The 25,514-nt window shown below is 21.4% G+C and overlaps 1 protein-coding gene across 4 annotated transcripts; it reads right to left on the bottom strand.

Moving 5' to 3' along the window:
* Positions 1–630: 630 nt before the first annotated feature.
* LOC122509628 (cholinephosphotransferase 1) lies at positions 631–25,116 on the bottom strand. 4 transcript variants are annotated; one of them, XM_043623826.1, is made up of 11 exons: positions 24,608–25,114; positions 23,160–23,307; positions 20,824–20,946; positions 20,235–20,338; positions 18,337–18,471; positions 15,915–16,052; positions 9,547–9,678; positions 7,420–7,578; positions 7,081–7,206; positions 6,636–6,768; positions 631–932 (listed from the first exon to the last, which is right to left on the bottom strand). In XM_043623826.1, the coding sequence occupies exons 1-11, from the start codon at positions 24,842–24,844 to the stop codon at positions 856–858; spliced, it is 1,512 nt and encodes a 503-aa protein (XP_043479761.1). In that variant the 5' UTR covers positions 24,845–25,114; the 3' UTR covers positions 631–855. The 4 variants fall into 4 exon arrangements, with proteins under 4 accessions (XP_043479761.1, XP_043479758.1, XP_043479760.1 ...); XM_043623823.1 differs by lacking the exons at positions 9,547–9,678; positions 18,337–18,471 and having other exon boundaries at positions 24,608–25,116; XM_043623825.1 differs by lacking the exons at positions 15,915–16,052; positions 18,337–18,471 and having other exon boundaries at positions 24,608–25,112.
* Positions 25,117–25,514: the final 398 nt, after the last annotated feature.

Genomic DNA, 25,514 nt, shown 5'->3' with positions numbered 1-25,514 from the left:
ATAAAAAAAGTTTTTAAAAATAAAATTGAACTAGGTATAATGTTCAGAAGAGAAAAAATAATTTCACAATAATTTTTAATATCAAATTGTGTTTTAAAAAAATACGAAAATATTTGGACTAACTTTTCATTTGACTGTCTGGCCGATTCTTTATTAAAAAAAAAATTTTTTAATATTTCATTTTGCTATTAATTCTACAATAGTGGAAAATTATATCTACAATGACTTAAGATGAGAATGACTATGCAATGAAAACATGATTCTTGTTAATATTTAAAATAATATTAATTTTATTCTTCAAAAAAAAAAAAATGTATAAATTTAAAATTTCGAGAAGAGATGAAAAATATAGGAAATAATAAAATTTATTTATAATAAAAAATACTACAAGAATGTCAATTTTAAAAATTTTGTTTTACTTCCTAAGATTTAATTTTTTTAATTTTATTTTTAGTTTGTATTTTTAAAAATATAATTTTTAATTTTTAAAATATTGTTTTGAAACTTTAATTTCCAAAATTTTATTTTAATAAAAAAAAATTAATTTAATTAATAAATTAATTAATTAATTTAATTATTATTTTTTTTTTAATTTTTTAAATTTTAATTTATAATTTTAAAAAAAATATTATTAAAATTATTATTATTGTTGTGTGAATATTTCAAGAATCATGTTTCGTAAAAAATTTCGTTGCTGTATTTTAAATATATAAAAATTACAAAATTTCGAATTTAAACGAGAAAAAAAAATTACAAATATACTTGTAGCAAAAAAATTATTGCTTATTAAAATCTTCTTTAATCTGAAGAGTTCTTTGAATTCTCGTCATCTATAACTATGCGAAACTCCGAATATCAAAGATCGAGGGAAGTATCGCCGCCGCTATTGTCCTCGTTCAATAGATTTTTCTCCTTCTCCACGACCGTTTTCACTGCAAATAAAACTCATCATGCAAAAATAATTTTTATTTTTTTCATTATTCAATTGGCACACGTGACTTTAATTAAACACAAGATAAAAATAAAGTTGCAGCAAACATCTAATTTTTAAAAGGCAATTAATTATTTATTATTATTTAATTTTTAGTAACAAAATAAATTAATTATTTATTTTTAACTAATAATTAAATTTTAATTAATTTAATTTTTATAATAAATAAGTAAAAAAAAAATTAAAAATTTTCAACTAATTTTTAATTTATTATTTATTAACAAATTAATAATTAATTTGTCACTCATTAAAAAATTGTTAATCAATTATTCGTTTCTGTTTAATATATTATTTATCAATATAAATTTAAATCAAAAAATCAATCTAAATTATAGTAAAAAATGTCCATGCGTCTTAAAATCATGCTTGCCAACTAAATGAAAAATTCAATCAAAAAATTTGTTATTATTTAAATTATTTTGAAGTTATTTTTAAAAGAAACTATTTACAAAACAGCAATAAAATTTTCAAATAAATTTGCTCAGAAGTAAAATTTTTCTATTTAGGCTTTCATTAAAAAAAAAAAAAAAAAAAATTGAAAGGTAATAATTAGAAAAAACATAAAAGATTAAAAAAATGATAAATTTGCAAATTGCTATAAATTACAAGAATTTTTTTTAAATAGATGGCAACAGTTAAAAGAAAATGAAGTTTTTTTGAAGGTAAAAATTAGCGAAAGTCTAATAGGCGTGCAGCAATTCATTGCAAATTAATAAAAAGCCTCAAAGCACAAGTACCATAATCAAAAATAAAAAAAAAATCATGCAGACGAAAATATTAATATACCTCAATTTTTCATTTTTTTCATGCACGCTTCAAAATTGAAGAACAAGGAAATAAGTGAATTCGCATTTTTTCTTTCTTAAATAAAACAAATTTTATCGGGAAATAAGCGAACAAAACATGACAAATCGACATAAAATTCTTTTTTTCAACTATGATAAATTTTTAATTTTTTTTTTTAGAAATCTAACGAACATTTTTCCAATTTAATTTCCCGTTAATGTTATAAATAAATAAATAAATGAAATTAAAAAAATTAATTACTTTGTACTAAATGAAACTATTAACCATTTTTTAATTCCTTGTAGAAAAATAGTTAGAAATAAAGCATAAGATTTTTTTTTAATTATTTTTTAATTAAAAATTAAACTAAAAATTTAAAAATAAATTTTTTATTCTTTGGGGAAAAATAGTATTTTTTATTTGTAAAAAATAGTATTTTTTAATAGAAAACCTGTTGTTTATTTAAAATTAAAATTCAATTTTTTAAACATTTAAAATTTTTCTTTTTTTAAACAGGAAAATAATAAAAAAAATGTTTATTCCTAGAAAAATAATTGAAAATTAATACATAAAATCCGTAGAAAAATAAATTAAAAAAAAAAATTTGGGAAATAATAATAAAAAACTATTTTTATTTAACAGCTTGTTTTAAATTATTCTAAAATAAAAAAAAAGTTAACTAAAAATCAGCTTCTTAATTATTTAATATTAATTTCAAATTTTTTTCTTTCTATCTTTTTTCTAAAGTCGATTAATCATGTTCCAATCACTCACTTCTCGAAATATTATTTGTTTATCGAACAAGTTATTTTTATTCAATGAAAATTATTTTAAATTGAACGCATCAATTTTCATGTACAACACTCAATTTTCGTAATAATAATAATAATAATAATAATAATAATAATAATAATAATAATATTTTTCGTACCTTTACAAAAAAGACTTTAAATCGTCTCGATAAATAATTAAGGTACTTGTCTGTTTTTTCTTCTGCAAATTTTTCAAATAAATTTTTATTTTTTTTCCTCGAAAATTTTCGTATTAATAATTTTTTTTTCATTTTATTCAATCACGCGAACTTAAAAAACGCCTTTTTTTAAATATATAATGTACGTATATAATTTATAAATATGTACAATAATAGAGAAAATTTTTGAATTTAGCTCTGTATAAATCTTTAAAAAAAGGAAAAAAAAACACTTTTTTTCTAAACTAAGAAATATAAACTTGAATCTAAAAGAGAATTTTTATGCTTTTATATAATAATAAATTTAGTGATTTTATTTATTTTGATTATTTTTAAATTTTATTATTTAACATGTTTTGCTATTTATCCGGTTTTCGATTCTATCACAATTTGAAAATATTTTAATAAATTTAAAAAAAAAAAACTGAAAGTGTAATTTTTAAAAAATTGGTACTTAACTAATATTTATAAGCTACAGTTTACAAATATTTACTTATTAAAAATTAGTAAATTTCTTCGACTCTAAGTACAAATCTCTTTGAATTAACAATTAAAATTTTCTGTAAAATTTGAAATTTACAATAATTTTCTTTTTTATTGCCTCTCGTAATATTTTTCTTTTATAAAATTTTAATCTATAAAATTTGTATAAATATTAAAAATTTTTACCGCAAATCTACGTTTGTAACATTAGAGAAAATTAAAACAAAAATAATTTGTTAAAAAATTATAAAAAAATCCTGCAAATGAAAACAAGACAATTTTTTTTTTTTTTGAAAAACTTTTAAAAATTAAGAAAATTTAGAGTCGAAGAAATTTTTTCTGACAAATTGAAAATAATTTTTTTAGGACACAGTGCGAACAAGTATTGTCAATATTCTTAAATCTCTTATAATAGTAGTTTTTTCTAGAAAAAGAAAAATAAATAAATATAAAGAAATACCACGTGAAAAACAACTGTTAAGAAGCGTGACAGCTGTTTTGCATTAAGGAAAAAATATTTACACATGTCTACATTATTTGAAAGGTAACTATGGTTTTTCTTTTGCAAAGTGCATCGAAGAAAATATACAAAAATTATTTCAATTGAACGGAAAGAAGATGAAAAAAAAAAAATAGTGAAAATTGTGTTCTTAGCAAATAACAGAAAAAAATAATTTCAACCATTAAATTGTTTTTTTTATTATTTAAAAAGAAATTTTATTGCTTTTGTATTTTCAAAAATAGGTATTTCGAAAATGTAGTTAATTTTAAATTACAAATTTTATTTTTTTAGGTTTATTATTTATTATTTTTTAGTTTATTTTTTATTTTAAGTTACAAAATCTAATTTTTCAATTTCATTTGAATTTTAATTTTAAATTGCAAATTTTAATGCCAAACTAAAATAATTTTTATTTTATTTTAATTTTCAGTTGCAAATTTTTATTTTTTAATTTCATTCGAATTTTGAAGTTACAAATTTTAACTTTTTAATTTCATTTTAATTTGAATCTTAATTTTAAAATACAAATTTTAATGTCAATCAAACAATTTTATATTTTATATGTTCAGTTCAAAAAATTTTAATGTTTTAAGTTCATTTGAATTTGAATTTTAAACTCTAAATAGTTTTTAAAAAAATGTTGTAAATTTTAAATTTCAATATCAAACTAACAATTTTTAATCTTAATACAATTTTAAGTTACAAATTTTAACTTTATAATTTTATTTGTTAGTCAAACTAACAATTTTTAATTTTATTTGAATTTTTTAGTTCTAATATTTAAATTTTTTATGTTCATTTAAATTTAAATTCTAAATTTTATTCCAATTTTTAGTTACAAATTTTACCTTTTTAATTTAATTTGAATTTTAATTTTAAAATACAAATTTTAATGTTAAACTAACAATTTTTAATTTAATTTAATTTTTTTAGTTCAAATATTTAAATTTTTTATGTTTATTTGAATTTGAGTTTTAAAAAAATTTTGTAAATTGTAAATTTTAATATCAAACTAACAATTTTTAATTTTTATCTAATTTTAAATAAATAAATAAATAAATAAATAAAATTTTAAATTAAAAATTTTAATTCTTTAATTTCAGTTCAATTTTAATTTTAAAATACAAATTTTAATTTAAATATAACATTTTTTAAATTTTTTGTTTTAATTTTAAGTTCAAATTAATCATTTAAATTTATGAATTTTTAAGTTTTCGATTTCAATTTTAAATTATAAATTAAAAAATTTAATTTTGTGTTTTTTTAAATTACAAAAACTCAACTCTTAAAAAATAAAATAAATATTCAAAAATTTAAATCAAATTTTTCAAAAAGAAATTAATATTTCTAGAATAATAAATTTGATAAAGAGAGAAATAAATAAATAAATGAGAAGAATGAAAAATTTCCAAAAAATAAAATAAAGTTAAAAAATAAATAAATAGTAATAAAAATTGAAGTAATTAACTAAAAAGACATTTTTAAAAAAGTAATTTCCTTTTCGAAAAAAAACTATTTACATGTATTCTTCAACCAAAATTCAAAAGTTCGGTTCGTTAATTAATGATAAGCTGATAAATATCTAAAAAAAAATTTTTTTTAATTTCCTTAATAGTTGAAAATTAATTAAGAAAAAAAATTGATCATCTTCGAAAAAGCAAGTAAAGCAAGCATGCGATTAGAAATTTTTTTTTTTACAACAGTTAGTAAAGTTTTTTAACTAAACGAATTGCTCACATCTTCCAAATAAAAAAAAGATTCAAAAATAAACCAAAATTTACCAACGAAACGCTAATTTAAAAAATATTAATTGTAAAAAGTAAAATAAAGTAAAAAAAAAGTGAAAGAAAGTTGAAAAAGTAAAAATAAGTAAAATAAATTTAAAAAAAGTAAAAAATGTAAAAAGAGTAAAAAAAAATAAAAAAGAAATAATCAAAGAATAATTCAAAAAAAGAATTCAATTTGATATTCATTAGGAACACAATTTTCAATTTGTTCTTTGCCTCTTTTTTTTACAAACAAACAAAAAAAATGTTAAAAATTGAATTATTTAGCGAATACGAAAATATCTCTCTATTTGCGCCTTTTTCTAAACTTTATAAGGATTAAACACTGGACAGACACATTTCAGGACGTTTAATGATAAAAAGAAAAGATTTTCTAAAATTTAAGAAAAAAATTAAACATTTCCCTAAAATTTAACCCTGAAGAATATAATTAACTTTTCTCTAAGAAATAAAAATTTATTAACAATTTTTCACACACAAATCACAACTTTCTTTTTTTATACATTTAATCTATATACCTATCATTCATCGGTATGAATTAATTAATAAATTGGAATTTTATACTTTCCGAGTTTTTTTTAGTAAAGAAGGGAGATAACAAAAAAAAAAAAAAAACAATGAAAAAAAGAAAATATAATCAAGAACATAATTTAAAAAAAGAATTATTTTTGCTAAATAGGTTTTCTTTTCTTGTTCCGTATTTTCGTAAATAAATTATTTTCACGAAGGGGGTTGAAGAAAAATATATTATTGTGTTCTAGTAGGCTATAATTGGCGCTGACTTTTTTTTTCTTTTCAACTTTAATGCTACTATTTGGAAGAGAAGTGAGCTTGGCGTTTTTTGTTTTATTTTTATAAATATAAATATAACGAATGAAAAGCAGTCCCTTGATTTTCGTTTTTTTGATTTTTTTTCAAGTGTGTATGTACAATATTGTGAGAAAAAAAGAGAAAGAGAGAGAGAGAGAGAAAATGAGGGGCGAAATTATCATTTTTTTTTTTTTTTTTTGGAAACCGCTCAGCGCATTCATTATATCACAGATGATGATAATTTTTGCTAGTGATACTTTTTTTGTAACCTAGTACGTAGCGTCCTATTAGTAGTAGTGGTAGTACCGTTTTTCTCCGCTTGCTGTGAATTTGTGCGATGATCAATCACTGGTATCCTGAATAATTGAATATTCAAGTGTTCGCAAATTTCAATGCATACTTGCGAGCAATATCGCATCAAGTCAAGTGTCACCCATATCTGCGGAGAAAAAAGCGAAAACAAAAATTAATTATTACATTCTGTTCTATAAAAAAAAAAAAAAAAAAAAAAAATCTTTATTAATTAGTAACTTTATTTGAGGCCTAAATTAAAAACAGGGTTGCGACAAAAATTTAATTTTGTTTTTCTCTGAATTTTCCCTGATTTCAAGACAAACTTTCGACTTTTTTCCTCATCCTAAATAATTTTCTGATTTTTAATAAGAAAAAAAGAAAAAATAAGAAAAGTATTTAAAACATAGAAATATGAAAATATTCCCAAAAAAGTAAACATTTTGAGAAATAAACTTACAAAACACAGCCACAAAACAAAGTACTCCTTGATGAAGAAATTGAAGTACTGATTGAAGAACAACATCGCTGGTCCAATAAGTGAACTATCAAAATATTTCATCTCGCTTTTTGTCATGTGCGCAACCTAAAAAAAAAAAAATTTTTTATTTCGTAAATTGTTTTTCCTTCTTGAAAAAAAATTACTTAAATATCGTGTATGATTTATTATTTAACAAAAAAAAAGTGTTTTAAAATTTTAATCCTCGAAGCGCACATTTTGATCTTAAAGGAAAAAAAAAAGTAGAGAAAAATTCTAATTTTTATCTTAAAGGGAAAAAAAGTTGAGAAAAATACTCACAACGAGACGATTTGTAACTTTGGCGGCGACCATTCCAAACGCAAGAATATAAAGTACGGGATGATTTTCGTAAACGTGCTCCGCACTTTTTCTGTATATTATGAAAGCCGGTACAACGACAAAGGCCAATGGAATAATCGGCGACAAAACGGAAGTTCCCTAAAAGAAACAGAAAAACTACCCTCTCAGAGAAATCTCTTCTTGAAGAAGTAAAATAAACGAACAAAATAAATTTGAAATAGAATAATTTTAAAAAATAATTTATAAAAAATAGTCTAAAGTACAAATAACAAAATAATTATTCTAACATGTAAAAGCCATTTCTTACGATATGAAAATTAAATTTTCAATTATTTAATGAAAATTCAAATTAAAAATGCTAAAAAAAGTAATTATACCATAAAGCGAATTTAAAAAAAAAAATTTATTAAAAATATTTGGTACAAAAATATATTTTATAAACAATAAATATATCCAAATATTACAAAAAAAAATAAAGTCTATTGTATAAAATTAAGAACAGAACAAATTCAACAGTAAAAATTATTACCTCGTTATCACAAATTATTAATAAAATTAACAACTCCCTTATTCCAAAAAAGCAAAAGCTGTAGAGGAAATAAATAATTATCGCATGCAAAATGTACAAAAAATACTTTTGCAACACAGCATATAAATTTTTTTTTTTTAATTACAAAAAAGCATCAAGCATTTCTAATTAATTTTCATGCAACAATTAAAAGGAAAAAAGTCCATTCAAATGCATGCAAATTCTATAAAACTATTAGTAGAGGGAAATTTTTTCAGGATTATTTTACACAGGAATTTTTATTGTTAAGGAAGAGAATAAAAATGTAGGATATTTGAAAAAATGACTCTCTTGTCTTCTCACTGAAAAAACGATAATGTGTTTGAAAAATTGTTTGTTGTATTCGAGAGATTCAGATCCAGGTTACTTTTTTTTAAAAAATTTTTAAAAAAGAAGAAAAATGTTTTTAAAAAAAATTAAATTTTTTACAAATGGGAAAAATTCATAATAATAATAATAAAGCTGGGGATCCTAAAAATTTTAAAGTGAAACGAAATAATAATAAAAATAATTTTAATGTTATTACAAATTTTAATAAAATAATACTGAAAACAAATCTAATATTTATTTAAAAATAAAAAGAAATAATATACATGACGCTTTTTGTTAAAAAAAAACTTTGGTTGGCAAAAAATGATTATTTATATTTAGAAATATTTTTACTCAATTAATGATTCGGTTTTAATTACTTGAATTTAAAAATAATTTTCATTTATCGTTTAGTATTTAAAATAGTAACTAAAAATTGTTTTTGACTTCAAAAATGAATCTTAAATGAAGTAAAAACTTTTCTAAACATAACCTATAATTTTTTTCCCCGCGTAAAATCAGCCCATTTCATGTAAAAGATGTTGACACGTCAAGACCGTGTTGACGTCTGCGAGTTGCTAGCCGCGCGCCGGCTTTTATATTCGTCTAATCCGGGTGGGGATGGCAGGGACTGAGAGGAGAGCGCTCAGTCGCTGATTGGCTGCGCCCAGACTCAGGAGCGGCACAAGCTAAAATTTCGCCCCAATTTCAAAAATATTCGAAATTTAACACATTTTTTACTCCAATTAATAAATATTCTGATTTTATTAAATTTTCACTTCCGTTACAACCGAAAAGCGTCAAATATAATACATTAAAATAAAAATTATAATAATGCAACAGAAATTTATTCATTCAATTTTACTTTCTAAAATAAAAATACTGCCAATCTGGATCATAACAAAATTATTATTAAATAAATAAATTATTTTTCACTCGAGCGTAAAAAATATAATTCAATAACAGAAAAAAAATTACATAAAAATTAGAATTTTTATTTAACAGTGTGAATAAATAAATTTTGCAGTAAAAACGTAACAGAATAAATTTTTAGTAATATTAAAAGGGTAGGTTTCTGTAAGTAAATAAAAAAATTTTTTCAAAGGGAAAAATTACGAGAAATTTCATGGAACCCATGGAACTGAATCTCTAAAACAAAAAGTGTGCACTACACATAGGACCTACAATTTTTTTTTTTTTTTTTTTTTTTTTGGTTTAATCTGACTTACTGCGACGGTGGAGCCATTTTTTCCGACACCACCGGCAAGAATGACGGACAAACTGTTCAGTGCGAGTAAAACGGCGACACCCACTGCGCCCCATAATGGAAAGACCTTCACTTCAGTGCCAGTGTATGGCAACTGTATAATTGAAAATCGAAATTCTCTCAATTAAAAATTTTCAAAATTAATTATTATCATCACATTTACTTCTCGTATTTTAATTCTTTTTTTTTTTAAATTATTTTTAAGCCTTTCTCAATTTTCGAATTCGAATGTAGTTCAAGTTTGTTGATTTTTTTATCTAATAGAGGGTTAAGGTAGCCGAAGACAGTAAAAGGTTGATATTATTTTTACCTGATAATTTTTTTTACTATTTCTAACCTCACTTTTCCTATATTATTTCCATAATACTCCAAGTACTTAATTTATGTAAAATTACATTTTGTATAAAGGAAACTCGATTTAGGCAAAAATTAAATTTTGAATTTAAATTCTGGTAAATTTATTCGAATGGTGTTAAATCTCCTCCAGTTCACCATCAATTTTCACCCATTTTCTTTTCTATTCTTACAAATTTATTATAAAATTTGTAATTAAAATTAGAATAAATTTCAATTTTTACATTATATAATATATAATTTATATTATAATTTTTTTTTTATTATTAATATTATAATTATTATTTATAATAATGACTTATAATTGAATCGTATATTATAATTATAAATTTTAATTGAAAATATGAATTATAATTCTAAATTATAATTACAAATATGAATTATATATAAATTATAATTATAAATTTAAAGTGGGGGTAAGAAAAAATATAATAGAAATGAAGGCGAGTCTAGAATGCGCAAATGACCATTTTCTTTATTCTGCGCATCCCACACCCAAACTTCTGTTTCCAAGAATAATTTCCCCTTTTTCAATTATCGAATTTTTCTCTTAACACACTTTTTCTTCAACTTCCATTGTTTCTAACAATTTACTTACAAATCAGTTTAGTGAGTTTGTCAAAAAAAAAAAAAATAAAATATTTAAAAATATTAATTAATCGTCTACTTTTATTAAATATTAAGATCAGGGCCGGATTTACTTGACAGGGGGCCCTATGTAAGGAAAGGGTTTTTCAAAAATTTACCAAGACTAAAATTTTAAGTAAACACTTGAAATTATTTTGTAAAATACTTTTTAAAAAAAAATTTCTTTATACTTTTTGTAAAAAATATTTTAGATGGCAGTTGCTTATTTTGCCTCTGGGGCTGTCCATAAATTACGTAAGACATTTTTTGGGTAAATTTGACCCCCCCTCCCCCCTCGTAAGATATTTTACATACATTAGCGCCATTTTTCCTATTGTTCGTAAGATCTTGCTGACCCCCCCTCCCCCCTAAATGTCTTACGTAATTTATGGACGGCCCCTCTGTATAAATTCGGCCCTGCTTGGTGGTATAAATAATAATTTGTAAAAATTACGATACATTTCAAATTAATGAAACGAACGTCGATAGAATTAACAGATTAAGAAAAATCACAACTTGAGTTTATTCATGAGTCCCAAAACATTAAATTTAATTATGAAAAAAATATTTCTTTCAATTGTGATGAAAATGTAAAAATGTATTATTAGTATCGTAAAGTTAATTCTATTAGCACAGTTACATAAACAAATTCAAACTGTTTCAAATCAACCTTAAAAGAATTTGCATCCAAAGCCTTATAGCATTTCAAAATATTCAGGGTAATACACCATTGGATTATTATAAATTATTATTATTATACCTAAGATAATTTAAAATTCGGCAAAGGCCCTAATGGCATGTGGACTAACTAGAAAATTCCATTAGTAAGACAAGGATAGACACATCTTTATTCTTTTCTTACTAATGGGATTTTTTAGTTAGTCCACGTACCACCAGGACTCTTGCCGGATCTACGTAAATTATCTTAGATAATATAGAATAATTTCAGATTAGTAGAAAAATTATGATCCATTCTCTTATTTGCAAAAAAAGAAACAGCGAAAGGCAAATTTTTATTGCAACAGTATGTGTGAAAATTTTAGACAAAATTTATAAAAGTAGATTTTAAAAAACTTTCCATAATTTACTGAGAATTAACAAAAAAAAAAATAGTCTGTTAATTTTTGTATTTTTCTCTACAACCTAACCTCACTTTCTGTCTCTTTTTATTGTCCCCCTAAGAATAAGCTTTTAACTTTTCGTTTTTGTCAAGTTTGTAACTTGGAGTATAAACATGCGATTTATTATTTTTAACATTGTTAAAAAATTAAAAATTGAAAAAAATAATTTTTTTTTTAACAAAAAAGCAACGGTTTATGTTCAAGGCTAAAAAGACGTTACAAACAGGGTTGGGTTAGTAAAATCCCGAGGCAATTAATTATGGTATTTTACAATTGAACCTCGAGTGATACGTAACAACCCAACCCTGGTTGCATTTTGCAGAGTATGCTTTCAATGCAGGGCTCGAACCAGTGAAAGTATTTAAAAATACGGACTTTACGGACCAAAAATGAAAAATTACGGACCATTTACGGACCAATTACTGACAAAAATATATAAGAGAACATTTTACTTAAAACTATAAATTAGATTTTTTCATAACTAAAAAACATGAAGATATAGATAACTCCGAGTCTTCGACTCGGAGCGATCGATTACTTTATGTTTTATAATAATTAAAGATAGAATGATAAAATCATTATCAATTCAATTATTATTTTCAAGAATTTTTAACTAAAATTCTTCTTAAAATCGATTATTTTTAATAATTTTCGAAAAAGTTCTTTGACAATTTTCAAATCCATTTCTTTACAATATTCAATTTTACGAAATTTCAATTATTTTTAAATTCTTCAATTAAATATGTATTAAAAAATAAAAACTTCAAATAATATAAAAAAAAATCCGCAATTAAAATTTCTCAAAAAAATTAATTCCACAGAATTGTTAGTTAAAAATATGAAAAATTCAAATTTTCAAAGATTTGAATCTGAAACCTTTTTAAAATTTAATTATTTTTAAATCAATTTTTATCAGAAAATTCTACGAGAATTTCATTATTTAAATACAAAAAAAACAATTTATTGAATACACTGCAAGCCCGATCAGCGGTCACCCGATCAGTGGTCACTTGTTTACGTCGTTTGTAGATGGGGCGGGCGAGGGGCCATAAGGGAGTCGAAAAGTTGTGGCAGTAGCGTATACATTAAAGACGCTCTGGCCCCTTAAAAAAAAATTCAGTAGTCAAGTAATGGTAACCCATCATAAAACAGTTCGTACGGTCCTATATGTTTACGCCCGATCAGCGGTCGAGCACCCCCGGAGCTGACCGCTGATCGGGCTTGCAGTGTAATTACATATGTTTCTTAAAATTGAATTCTTTTAAAGAATTGTATCAATCAATTTTCAACTAATTTGAATTCTTTTGCAAAATTTTATTAAAATAGTAGATATTAAAAATAATTAAATTAGGGAAAATTTTTGAAAATAATGAAAATTTTGCCAAGAAATTTATTAAATGTTTTGAAAATAATTCAATTTTAGAGAAGAATTTTATTATTTATAAAGATAATTAATAATTTACGCAAAGAATTGCATTAAAAATTCTGAATGCAATAATATTATTCTTTAAAGAAATTTAATTAAAAATTTATTAAAAATAATATTTAAATTGTAATAAATAAATTGTAGCAAAGGTTATTCAAATAATTAAATTTCTTTGATAAATTTTAATAAAATTTTTAAGAATAATTACATTTTTCGAGGAATTCGATTAAAATTGTATTAAAAATAATTGAAATTCTGCAATTAGCTTTATTATTTATTAAAATAATTGAATTCCTAATAAGAATTTTATTATTTGCCAAAAAAATTAAATACCTGTAAAAATTTTATTATTTATGAAAATAATTGAATATTGCGAAGAAATTTATAAAAAAAATTTGTAAATAATGAAATTCCTGTAAAATTTTTATTATTTTTTGAAAATAATTAAAGGTTTGTGTAGAATTTTAGTAGATTTTTTTTAAATAATTGAATTCTTTTGGAAAATTTTATTAGAATAGTATAGATACCTATTAAAAATCATTGAATTGAGGAAAAATTTTGAAAATAATTGAAATTTTTCTAAGAATTTTATTAAAATTTTTGAAAATAATTGATATTTCGGAGAAGAATTTAATTATTTCTAAAGATAATTGAAATTTTGACGAGAATTTTTAAAAATTTTTGAAAATAATTGAATTTTTGCGAAGAATTTTATTACTTTTGAAAATAATTGAATTCCTTCAATCATTTGTAATTTCTCTAAAATTATCCGAATTATATCGTATAATTTACGTACTTTACGGACCTTTTTCAATCGAATTACGGACTTTACGGACCTTTTTTCAAAAAAACGGACTTTTACGGACTTCAAGCAAAGTTACGGACTTTTACGGGATTTACGGACCTAGTTCGAGCCCTGTACAATGCGATAGAAAAGGACAGACAGTTATTTCTGTTCTTTTCTATCTCATTAGCAACTTTGAACGACGCTCATTAAAAAAAATTTTTTCTAATCTTCGAATAATGTCGACAGTCGTAAAAATGGTGAATTGCACTGAATTCTTATTGATGTTTATAGTACAAATTACAAACTGAACAAAAACAGAAAGTTAATTCTGCTTTTGTTAAAATAAAAAATATCAAAAAAGTGAGGTTATGTCAACTTTTTAAAAATTTTTTTATAAATACAACATGTATATTTTTTAAATATTTGTTAGTATAAAGTTATGAAAGTTATTCACAAAATAAACCTATTTTCACTGTTTTGGAATTTAACTCGAGAAAAAAATTATTTCAAAAAAATAATTTTATGTGAAATTTAATGAATTAATAATAAAATAATGAATAATAAAAACTAATGAATTGTAAAAAAATGACTGTAAAACAAATTCTCTCAAATCAAAAGTGAATTATTAATTTTATTAAAATATAAAATTGTAAAACTGGTACAAAAATGTTCCCATTAAAATAAATATTATTTATTCCTTTTTTGCAATTTAAAAAAAAGAGTCAAAAGCAAAACTCTCTGAAGAGTTTTTTAATTTAAAACTTTCTCCAAGTTGTAAAAATAATTAAAAAAAAGCAGAATAAACATTAAATTAGTAAATTTTCAAATAATACTTCGGGTATCGAAAGAAATTATCAGTAAGCACTAAGCATATTTATTTAAATCGTGAAAATAATTATAATAAGAATTAAAAAAATGTTGCGTAAAATTTTGTTTAAGGTTGAGTCCACAATAGACAGCGTTAAGGAGATTGAGCTACTTAACACCATTGATATCAATGGTCTTAAGTAGATTATCGATGGTCTTAAGTAGCTCAATCTCCTTAACGCTGTCTATTGTGGACTCAACCTAATATTAAGACGAATGATATTATCAGAAAAGTTAATATGTGACGCTCCATGGTGAAAGGTATTTTACGCGGTAAAAAATTTTAGGTTATGTTTACGATCATAACCTCAAATTTTTTGCTGTGTAACGAGAGTAACGTAACTTTTCCTTTGGATAATCACATAATTTACTTTTAAAATTATAAATTTTTTTTTTTCTAATTTTGCATTTATATTTTAATCTAAATAATAATAATTAAAATTTTCAATTTTATTTTAATTTTAATTTTCATTTCCTTTTATTTAATTTCTAAAATTCCTAAATGGAAATAATGTTGAATCTTAAATTTTGAAAAAAATTAATTCTTCAATTTTTATAAAAAAAAAAAGAAAAGAAGAAAATTTTTTTAAAAGAAAAGAAAAAGTTAAACTGCTAAATCGTTAATTGAAAGAAACAATTTATTGAAATCGATATTTGTAAAATTCATGTTTATGTAAAATTAATGAAACAAATAATTTATTGTTCAAATGATTTCAACAGAAGTCAATTTAAAATTACAAGAATAATATTACTCAGTGGTGACAAAAGAATTTTTTCAATACAATCGTTATTGATTAATTTACATAACTTTCTTTCTATTATTCTTTGAATATTTACAATGATTATTTTCAAAATTTATTTTGCAACATTTTCCTAAGAATTTTTATCATATTTTTTAAATTTTATTTTCAAGAACTCAAAAATATTAGAAAAATAAATAAATAAATTTTTTAAATTAAAAAAAATATATATTTACATAATGTAAAGAAAGAAAAATTTTTAAATAATTTCCTATTATGATTTAAATATTGAAAAAAGGTTTCCAAACTTCAAAAATAAAAAAATAACTGGAGAAACAAAAAATAAAAAAAAATTGAATTTTTGGAGATTTTTTTTTTTTTTTTTTTTGACCAAAAATCGGAACTTACGGCAGTGGTGGATCCATTTTTTCCGACCCCGCCGGATTCAAAGACTTTACAGAACTGAATGAAAAGTTGTAGAAAGCCGGCGGTAAAAATTACCATTACACCTTGATTCAATGTTACATTCAGGCCAGGAATTGGGATCTAAACAAATTTACAATTATTCGACAAGTTATTTAAAAAAAAAAAAACAGTGAACAGTATTCCATATTTTCGTCAAATTAAAAAGCCGCTTCACTTTTCTCCAAAATTTCTCCATCTTTGAAAAAATAATAAAAACTACTTTTTTGTTGCTAAAAAATAGTTAACATCAATAATTTTAATTATTACAAACGAAAAGAATAATTATTGTTAAAATAAAACCATCGTTACAAAAAAAAAAAAAAAAAAAAAAAAAGATTTTTATTTACCAAACACAAATTTTAATTTTAAATTCGAAAACAAACGAAAATAAAAATTTTAATCTTTTGAAAACTTGAAGCGACAAATTTTGCAAAATATCAAAATTTTTGATAGAATTCCAGAAAAATAATTGAAGCTGAAAAGAAGTCAATATTTCATAAATTAATCTCTACTTTTTTAAAATAATTCTTTTAAGCAAAAAATTTTATAAAAATAAAAATCGAAAAGAGGAAATAAAAAAATTTTTCCTCCTGAAGTTTAAAATTTCAAATTCGAAAACTGAAAAAAGGGGACAAAATTGTAAAATAAAGGACAAAATTTTCAAAATGGGTGAAAAAGGTGAATTGGGGAGAAATAACTGCCATTTTGCTCTTTTAGCCGCCATATTGTATCCGCCATTTTGAATTTTCCAATTATCGAATTCTTTTACCCTTTTTTTATCGAATTTTATAAAAAAATTCGCTTTCTTTTAATTTCCTCGCTGTTTTAAAATGTCGGAAGTATTTATTTAATTATTTAAATAAATTTAATATATTTAAAATATTTAAATTTATTTATTCAATTTTCGTTAATTATTATTTATTAACTATTTCTTAATTATTTATTCATTCAGTTTTGCCCATAATTCTCATTTTTAGATTATAATCAAAATCGAACAAATAAATAAATAAGTAAACAAATAAATTACCTAAAAACCTAATAAATTTCTAATAAACAATCCGGTTTTTTTTTAATATATTTTCATAAAACCAAAAATATATTCTTGCAAATTTAATTCCTCTCTCAAAAAAGGAGGAAAATTTCTCTTCTCGCTAATTTTTCCTAAACCACCTATACTTAGAATTTTTAAAATAAATAAGTAAATGTAAATTAATAGAAAAAAAATTTAGTTAAGATTCATACAATCAATATATATATAATATAAGTACAGGAGTGAATTCTTACCGAGCAAGGATTGTGTCGCTAGTAAAAAAAAATGCAAATAAAAAAAAATTGTTCAATTTAAGGATATACCTACACAATCGCGTGAAATGAATCCATCTATAAAAATTAATTTTGAAAAACGCAAGAAAACCAATTTTTAAAAAAAAAGGAAAGTGCAATTTTTTTAAAAGGAGAAAGTAGGGAAAATTTTGTAGTGGACGAATTTTTCCAGAAGTAGAAAAAAAGAGGATAGATAAACAGTTTCCACATTAGTAGAAATATAATTAATTAAAATAATGGTAATAATAATAATAATAATAATAATATTAATAAAAATAAATGGACTTGCAATGGAATGTTTCTGAACATCTTTTATAAATAATTATCACAAGTCGAAACAATATTAACATCTTTAAAAATATGTAAATAATAAAAATAATAATGAGTAATAAATTAATAATATGTAATAATAATAATTGTTAATAATGCAAATTAAAAAAAAAATTATAATAATAATATAATAATAAAATTAATAATAATAATAATAATAATAATAATAATAATAATAATAATAATAATAATAATAATAATAATAATAATAATAATACCTAATAGTAATATTATTAACATAAATTAATATCATTACTTATTAATAATAAAAAAGTAATAAACTAGTAAAACATAATATAATAATGAAAATAATAATTTGAACATAAACGGAAATCGAAACAATTCCTAAACTTTCAAATAAAAAAAAATCAAAACAGTAGTAAAAAAAATTGATAAAAGTATAAGTAAAAATTAGTACATAAAGATTAATAAGATAAAAAATTATAATAAAAATAAAATAATAAAAATTTAAAAAAATAAATTAATAACAATAATAGAAATGAAAATAATTTATTATAATTATTATTATAAACGCAATAATAGTAATAATTATTATAACACAAAATGCATTACTGTGTCGGTTAATTTGAGAGCCGCTCCTCATGCCATGCCGGTCCCAGAATAAATTAAATATATATTTTAATTTTTTCATCGCATCCCAATAAAAAAAAAAAAAAATTTCTTTGCCATGATTCTAACTAATAAAACTTACGGCAACAGTCGAACCGTTCTTCCCTATTCCGCCGGTGAAAATCACCGAGAACATTGTGTATAAGTTTGCCAATGCACCCATTATTGTCATCACTCCTATCAAATATTTAAACTGAAAACCTTCTATAAATGGTATCTGCAAGAAATGTTCTCAATGAATTCAAAAAAAAAAAAAAAAGAAAAAAAAAGAAAAATAATACATATTTCAACTCCTACCCATCATTTCTATAATCCCGTTTTTTATTTTCTTATTTCGAGTTCGAAAATGTAGATCTGCTTTTTAGATTTTTAATTTTCAATCAATTCAACATTTTATTTAATATGTAAATTTAATTTATTAAATTATTTTTTATTAACTGTTAATTTAGTAGAATCTAATTAGTTAACTAATTGTAATTAAATTAACAATACAATTAATTAGTGTTGTATCTAATTTTTTTTTTTTTAATTTCAGGCTTCACACTCGATTATAAATTTAAAAAAAAGTAGCAAAAAGTAGATTTATAAATGAAAAAAGTGGTAAAAAGTATCTATCGAAAAATTAAATTTCACGACTGAAAATTTAACTCGAAAATTTTTCAAAGAATTTTAATAAAATTTCTAAGAAATAATTGCAATTCAGGAGGAATTGATTTAAAATTATATTCAAATTAAAGATAATTTAAATCCGTCAATGAATTTTATTATTTATGAAAATAATTGAATTCTTGTAACGAATTTTACTAAAATTTTTTTAAATAATTGAAATTTTTGAAGAATTCTTTGTTGAAAATTTTTAAAATAATTAAATTTTTTCGGAGAATTTAAAAAAAAAATTGTAAAATATTTAAATTTCTTTCAAAACATATTTTTTTTTAAATTGTCTATTTTAAATAATTGAATTTCTCTGAAAATTATTTTTACAAATAATTGAATTTTTTTCAAGAATTTGATTAAAAATTGGTTTTTAAATAATTAAATTATTTTTGTAAAATTTTAAAAATAGTAAATATTAAAAATAATTTAAAACTTTATTTTTAAAAATAATTATTTTATTTCAATTATTGGCGGATTTAAAGTAGTGTAAATGCTAAAAAAAAAGAAAAAAGTAGCTTTTAGTGGCACAAATCTAAAAAAAAGTATCATTAAAAAAATTAGTAAATAGTAGGTTTTAGTAGATGAGTGTGAAGCCTTTTTCATTTTTTAAAAATCAAAAAATTTAAATTCTAATTTTTTAATTTTAATTTTCATAATTCTCATTTTTAGATTATAAATTATTTATAAATCTAATTCATAAAGTACCGAATTTTAATTCATTTTGGTAAAAAATCGATTAAAAACAAATTTTATTTTGTCTTCTCAAAAAAAAAAAAAAAAATACAACTTTTTTTTTAAAAAAAAGAGTAATTATTTAACAAAATGTATTTTTTATTTGTTTGAGAAATATTTAATGTTGCTAATTGAACCAAAGAAGCAAAAAAAAAAAACAAAAAAATTATTTCTCGGTATTGTAATAAAGAAATTATATTAGAAAAAAAATAAAAACATATGTGACCTTGAAATGCAAAAAATGTTCCATAAAAAGAATTAAGAAACAAAAATCTGAAGAGTTTAAAAAGATAATTATGTAAATTTAAAATTTAAATAGACAAGTAGATGACAACCTGTATTGTCTAATTTTTTCTTTTTTTAAGTTTTAAACTTCAGATGTTAAATAAAATATTTTTAAAAATATTCATTTTTTGACTAGTGCAATAAAGCATTAATCAAAAACTAAAAAAAGGGAATAAAAACAAAATTTGTATACGTATTTTAAAAATATTTTGAAAAAATTCCCAACAGAAATTGAAGAAAACCTGTAAGAAGAGAAGTTGAAAAAAAAGAAATTTGTGTAGAATAATAGAAAAAAATAAATACAACCTCCATCATCCATATTTCCGGTCCAAATATCGTTGAGATGAGATGAATCGCGATGATTGTGAATTGTGCTTCTGTGACGTCAATTTTTCCAAACTTCAACGAACCTAAAATGAATTTAATTAATTTTAGATGAAAATATAAAATACCAAATTATATAAAAATATATATAAATATAATTATAAAAAATATAAATAATATAAATATAAACAATATAAATATAAATAATATAAATATAATTATTAATAATATGAATATAAATATAAAAAAATATAAATCATATAAATATAAAAAAATATAAATAATATAAATATAAATATTATGAAAAATAATAAATATATTTATTTTAAATAAATAAGTAAATTCTAAATTTATTTTTATATTTTAAAAAAAACTTGAAATAAAAGTTTTATTGAAATTTTATATACATATTTTATATATAGATATAAAATAGAGGCGATTACGTCATTAATAAATGGCGTGACTAGAAAGTTAAGCAATTGTCAAACAGAAGCAAGTCATTCCGCTTGAATAATAAGAATCAATCGTATCGTTAAATGGAACATTAAAATTATTCTTCTTTCGTTATTACCTGAAACGTACGCTTGCCAATGTGCACAATAAAAAAGTGTCATAGCGCAGAAACACTGGAAAAACATCCAGGTTGGATGGAAACCTAATTGAACGGCAATACACGCCGAGACTGCCACAAAAACTGTAAATCAAAAATCAGAAAAACAAATCAGTAATTTTTCAGAAAATAATTCATTTTTTTACTCATTTAACTCAATGATTAATCATATAAAATGAAAAAATGAGAAATTTTAATAAAAAACAATATTTTTCTCTCGTTATTGAACTTTAATTTTAGTGTTTAAAAAAATAATAATTATTATTTATTATTATTATTACCCTGAATTTAATGATAACAGTTAAAAGATAATAAAATAATTCTTGCTAAAATATTTCAAAAAAATTCTCTACTGACTTAAAAATTATTTTTAAAAAAAAGAAGTAAATAATTTCAATTTTTATGAAATATAATTTTTCTTTTTTTTGCAGTAAAATTCTGAAAAAGTGTAAAAAAAATTGTTTCCTTTTTAAAATGCATAGAAACTGATTTTTATTTATTACAAAGTGCTCTAATTTGCTCTTTCGCTTTTTTTACCTTTATAATGAGAACAAAGCTATTTAAAAACAATTAACAATTATTCCCACACACACACACACACACACACAACAATATATCTATCTTTTATTTATTTATTTTTTTTTTAAAGTCCCTTATCTCGATTTACTCGTTTTAATAATGTATGTGTATGAAAAAATTATTTTTAGAAACGCAAATGACTTTGATTTACAATTAAATTTTCAGAATAAAAATTCAAATCGAAAAACAAAAATTAAAATATTAAATCTAGTAAAAAATGAAAAGGGAAAAATATATTTTTCTTATTTTAAATAAAAATGAAAATAAATGAGAATTAAAGGAAAAATAAAAATTTATAAAAAATAAATATAATATATAAGGAGAATAAAATAAAGTAAAAATAAAATAACAAAATAAAGCAAATAAATGAAAAAACAAAATAAATAAAAAATAAACAAAATGAAATAAAATAAAATGAATTAAATAAAACAAATAAAATGAAATAAACAAAAATAAATACGTATTAAATAGAAAATAAAAAGAAAAATTAAAGAAAACTACAATAATACTAAAAAATTAAGTTGAATTCAATTTTTTTTTTAAATTTCAAGAAGGAATTAATCGATAAACACTTGGTATTGAGTTTTAGTAATTTGAAACTTCAATCGTAAATGCAGTCTATGTATTTTATACTCTGCGATTAAATCGCAAGGTTTTTACAATTCATTCCATCTAATAGAGGATATTTTCTAAAAATAAAATATATGCACAAAAAAATATTTATCACTATTAATATTATTAAATCAGATATATAAAAGAATAAAAATAATAATAAAAAAGTAAATATAGTAATAATAATAATAATAATAATAATAATAATAATAAAAACTAATATTAGTAAAAATTATTATTATTACTATGTATAGTTATAAGTTTATTATACGAAGTATTTAATAATTTATTAAATACTTATTTGTATTAAGTAGAGTCAAAATTATTTTATTTATTTCTGTTTAAACTTTCAATTTTATAACACGCAGAGAGAATATGAATTTTTTAAAAAGTATTTTACAATGTGGGGAAAAAATACAAGGCAAAATTTTGCATATAAAAATACTAAACTTTAAAAAAACTGAATATTAAAAAAACTAAATAATAATAAAAAACTAAATGAAAAATACTAAACTTTAAAAAAACTAAATAATAAAAAAACTAAATAATAAAAAAAACTAAATAATAATAAAAAACTGAATAAAAAATAAACTTTAAAAAAACTTTTGTGAAACCTAGTAAAAATATATGAATTTTTTAATATTAAAATTTAATTAATATTTTTTATATTTGATATAATTATAATTATACTAAATTTGATATTAGTTTTTCTAAAGTTTAGTATTTTTTATATCAAAATTTCGCCCTTTTTCTCCAATTTGTAAAATACTTTTACAAAATTTATTTATTTTCTAATTTTCAATTCTTATTTATTTTTTGTTTCTAACTCCGCAACTTCTTTTTTATGAATCTTTATGTTCGGAAAAAATTCATGTTCTATGAATGTTTATAATTCTTAATTCGAATTATTAATTTCACATTTTCGTGGTATTTTTTCATAGACTTTCGTGAAGAGGAAATCATTCAGATTTCGAAAAGTTGGAAGTAAACCAATTTTTAAAATTAATTTCTCCGAATATTTTTTTGTTTATTTTCCTTCTTCTAATGAATGTTTCGATATTAGAATTTTTTTTTCTCGAAATTAAATCCAGATCGATTTTGATTACCTGTAGAAATGGAATCACAGCCATGATCAAAAAGTTCACCTAAAGGTGAAGAAGTTCCTGTTCGTCGAGCTTGTTTTCCATCGATCGAGTCTAAACTTTGATAGACAAAAAGGCCGACTGCACACAAAAAACATGCCCATCGTGGTGCCTAAAAGAAAAAATGTTCCAATTAATTCAAAATTCAAGTTTATTCAAGAAATTTTAATGAAATTATTAAACTTCAATTTATTATTTCATCAATTTTGTGTTTAAAATTTTTTATTTAAAAATAATATTAAAAATAAAATTTTATGTGAATTCTATTTGTTTCAAATAAAAAAAAAATCATTAGCGAAATTTTAATATAAGTAAAAAATTATCCTTTTTTTGAAAATTGAGTTGAAATTTGATAATTTTAATCTTTCATTCATAATTTAGAAATAAGGGAAAAAATTTTATAAATCAGAATAAAATACATAAATATATTTTTTTTTAAATTCATTATAAATTGAAGAAAAATTTTTAAAAAATACAAAAATTAAGTGATAAGAATAAAAAGAGTAAATGAATATTTTAAAAAACATATAAAATGTTTCGAAACAATAAAAAAATACTCGTTCAGAATTAAGAGAACACTAATTATAAATATTAAAAATATTATCTCAAAGTCATTATTATTATTAATGAAAGTTGAGACAATTGTTCTTTTTAAAAAAATTACATCATTTTATATATTAAAAAAAACAAGAAATTTATTCATAAATTTAATTTTACGAAATAACGAAAATAAACATAATAAAAGTTTTTGTATAATTAATGTTTCGATTTATTAATAAACAGAAAACTTATTATTATTATTATTATTAAGAAAATTAACATTACAAAAAAATATACAAACAAATATAAAAATAAATTTTTAAAACTATAAAATGAATATAAAAAAAATAAATAAATATAAAAAAATTAAAAAATAAATATAAAAGATTATAAAAATAAATAGTAAAAATAAAAATTCAATAAAACAAATTTTAAATAGAATCGATATAAAATGTACGATTCACTTGTAACAGGTATGAAAAAAAGTAAACATATAAAACAATAAGAAAAAAAAAGTTGTGCAATTTTTCTTTTTTAAATAAATAAACAATTGCGTGCGCAACGATCTTTTTGACCTTAGAGTATTGAGAAAAAAAAATGTAAATAATAGAATTTTCCTCAACTTGTCACTATGTGTGAAAATTAACTGTAAAACATGAAAATCATCCATGCGTTTAAAAAAAGAAAATTATGATTGTTTACAATGACAAATCAACACTTTTGCCAACTTGATATTTCAAGCAAAATAAAAATTTCAATTAAACAATTATGACTTAATTAAAAGAAATAATTTTTTTCAAAGAGAAAAAAAAATAAACATGCATGTAAATCGTGTAAATTATTAAAACATAGTAATTTTAAGGTTATGTTACCTTGATTTTGGCATCGGGACTGTAATAAACAAGAACTAGAGTCGTGAAAATGTTGACCATGAGGCCAATGGTGGTAATAAGATTAGGTGCAAGCCAAATTGGAACTCTTCTCACAAGCCATTCCCACCAGGGTTGTAGAAATGCGTCAAGAATACTTGCACTCGTGTAACTATATTTGTGTTCACTAAGTCTTTTCAATTGTCCTGGTGACAGGAGTTTTTCCTTATAAAACGGCATTTTTTTCTTTTCTACTCTCTTTTCTTATCAGTAAGAATCACAATTCACTCATTTGATAACATAAAACTAAACGTTAACACTAATGTTTACTTTTTTTTTAAATAAAAATAAAATTTGGAATTTGGAAAAAACAAACACACGGCTTTTGAGAATTTACACACGATCGACGAGAATGACGACAACGACACGTTTAGACCATAAGTGATTACACTGACAGACACACGAGTGTGAACACGAGTTCTCAAAAGTGTTGTGGTGGCAGTGGCATTGATACCTGTAAAGCACTGCTGCCAACATTGAAGTTACAATTGTATTTTCTTTCTTATTTTTAAAATTCAAAGAAAAAAATACTTTATAAAAAAAACCCAAATATCTCCTCGTTTTTTTTTATAAAGTATTTTTTTACTTGTAAAGTTTTGAAGATTTTTAAATAAATAATTTGTGAGGTGAATAATCTTGGGATTCTTGATGAACTAGATTTGTCAGAGGGGAACGTTTTGATTGGTGTAGAAGTGGTCAGCAGATTATGCACGATGAGATCATTGGTTATTTGTAAATCAGCTGTTCTTTTCATTTGTGTGTGTTTACCGGTTTACGCATTGCTGGGTAGGAGAAACGATTGTTTACTGCCTGGGGATATTTACGTATTTTATGTTAAGTTACGTGTCTT

The sequence above is a fragment of the Leptopilina heterotoma genome, unplaced genomic scaffold (genome assembly GCF_015476425.1).
Source record: "Leptopilina heterotoma isolate Lh14 unplaced genomic scaffold, ASM1547642v1 Lhet_61, whole genome shotgun sequence".
In the NCBI taxonomy this organism is placed as follows: Eukaryota; Metazoa; Arthropoda; class Insecta; order Hymenoptera; family Figitidae; genus Leptopilina; species Leptopilina heterotoma.
The sequence above is the reverse complement of the archived record's forward strand: the minus strand, read 5'-3'. Positions and strand labels throughout refer to the sequence as shown.

What these genes read in the sequence shown, in the direction of transcription:
- LOC122509628 (XM_043623826.1), bottom strand. Translation starts at nt 24,844, where the DNA reads ATGCCGTTTTATAAGGAAAAACTCCTGTCACCAGGACAATTGAAAAGA. An exon ending in AGAACGGTTCGACTGTTGCC is followed by an intron (nt 16,053 to 18,336) that starts GTAAGTTTTATT and finishes AAATTTGTTTAG; the next exon opens with ATCCCAATTCCTGGCCTGAA. An exon ending in AAAATGGCTCCACCGTCGCA is followed by an intron (nt 7,579 to 9,546) that starts GTAAGTCAGATT and finishes TGTTTCTTTTAG; the next exon opens with GGAACTTCCGTTTTGTCGCC.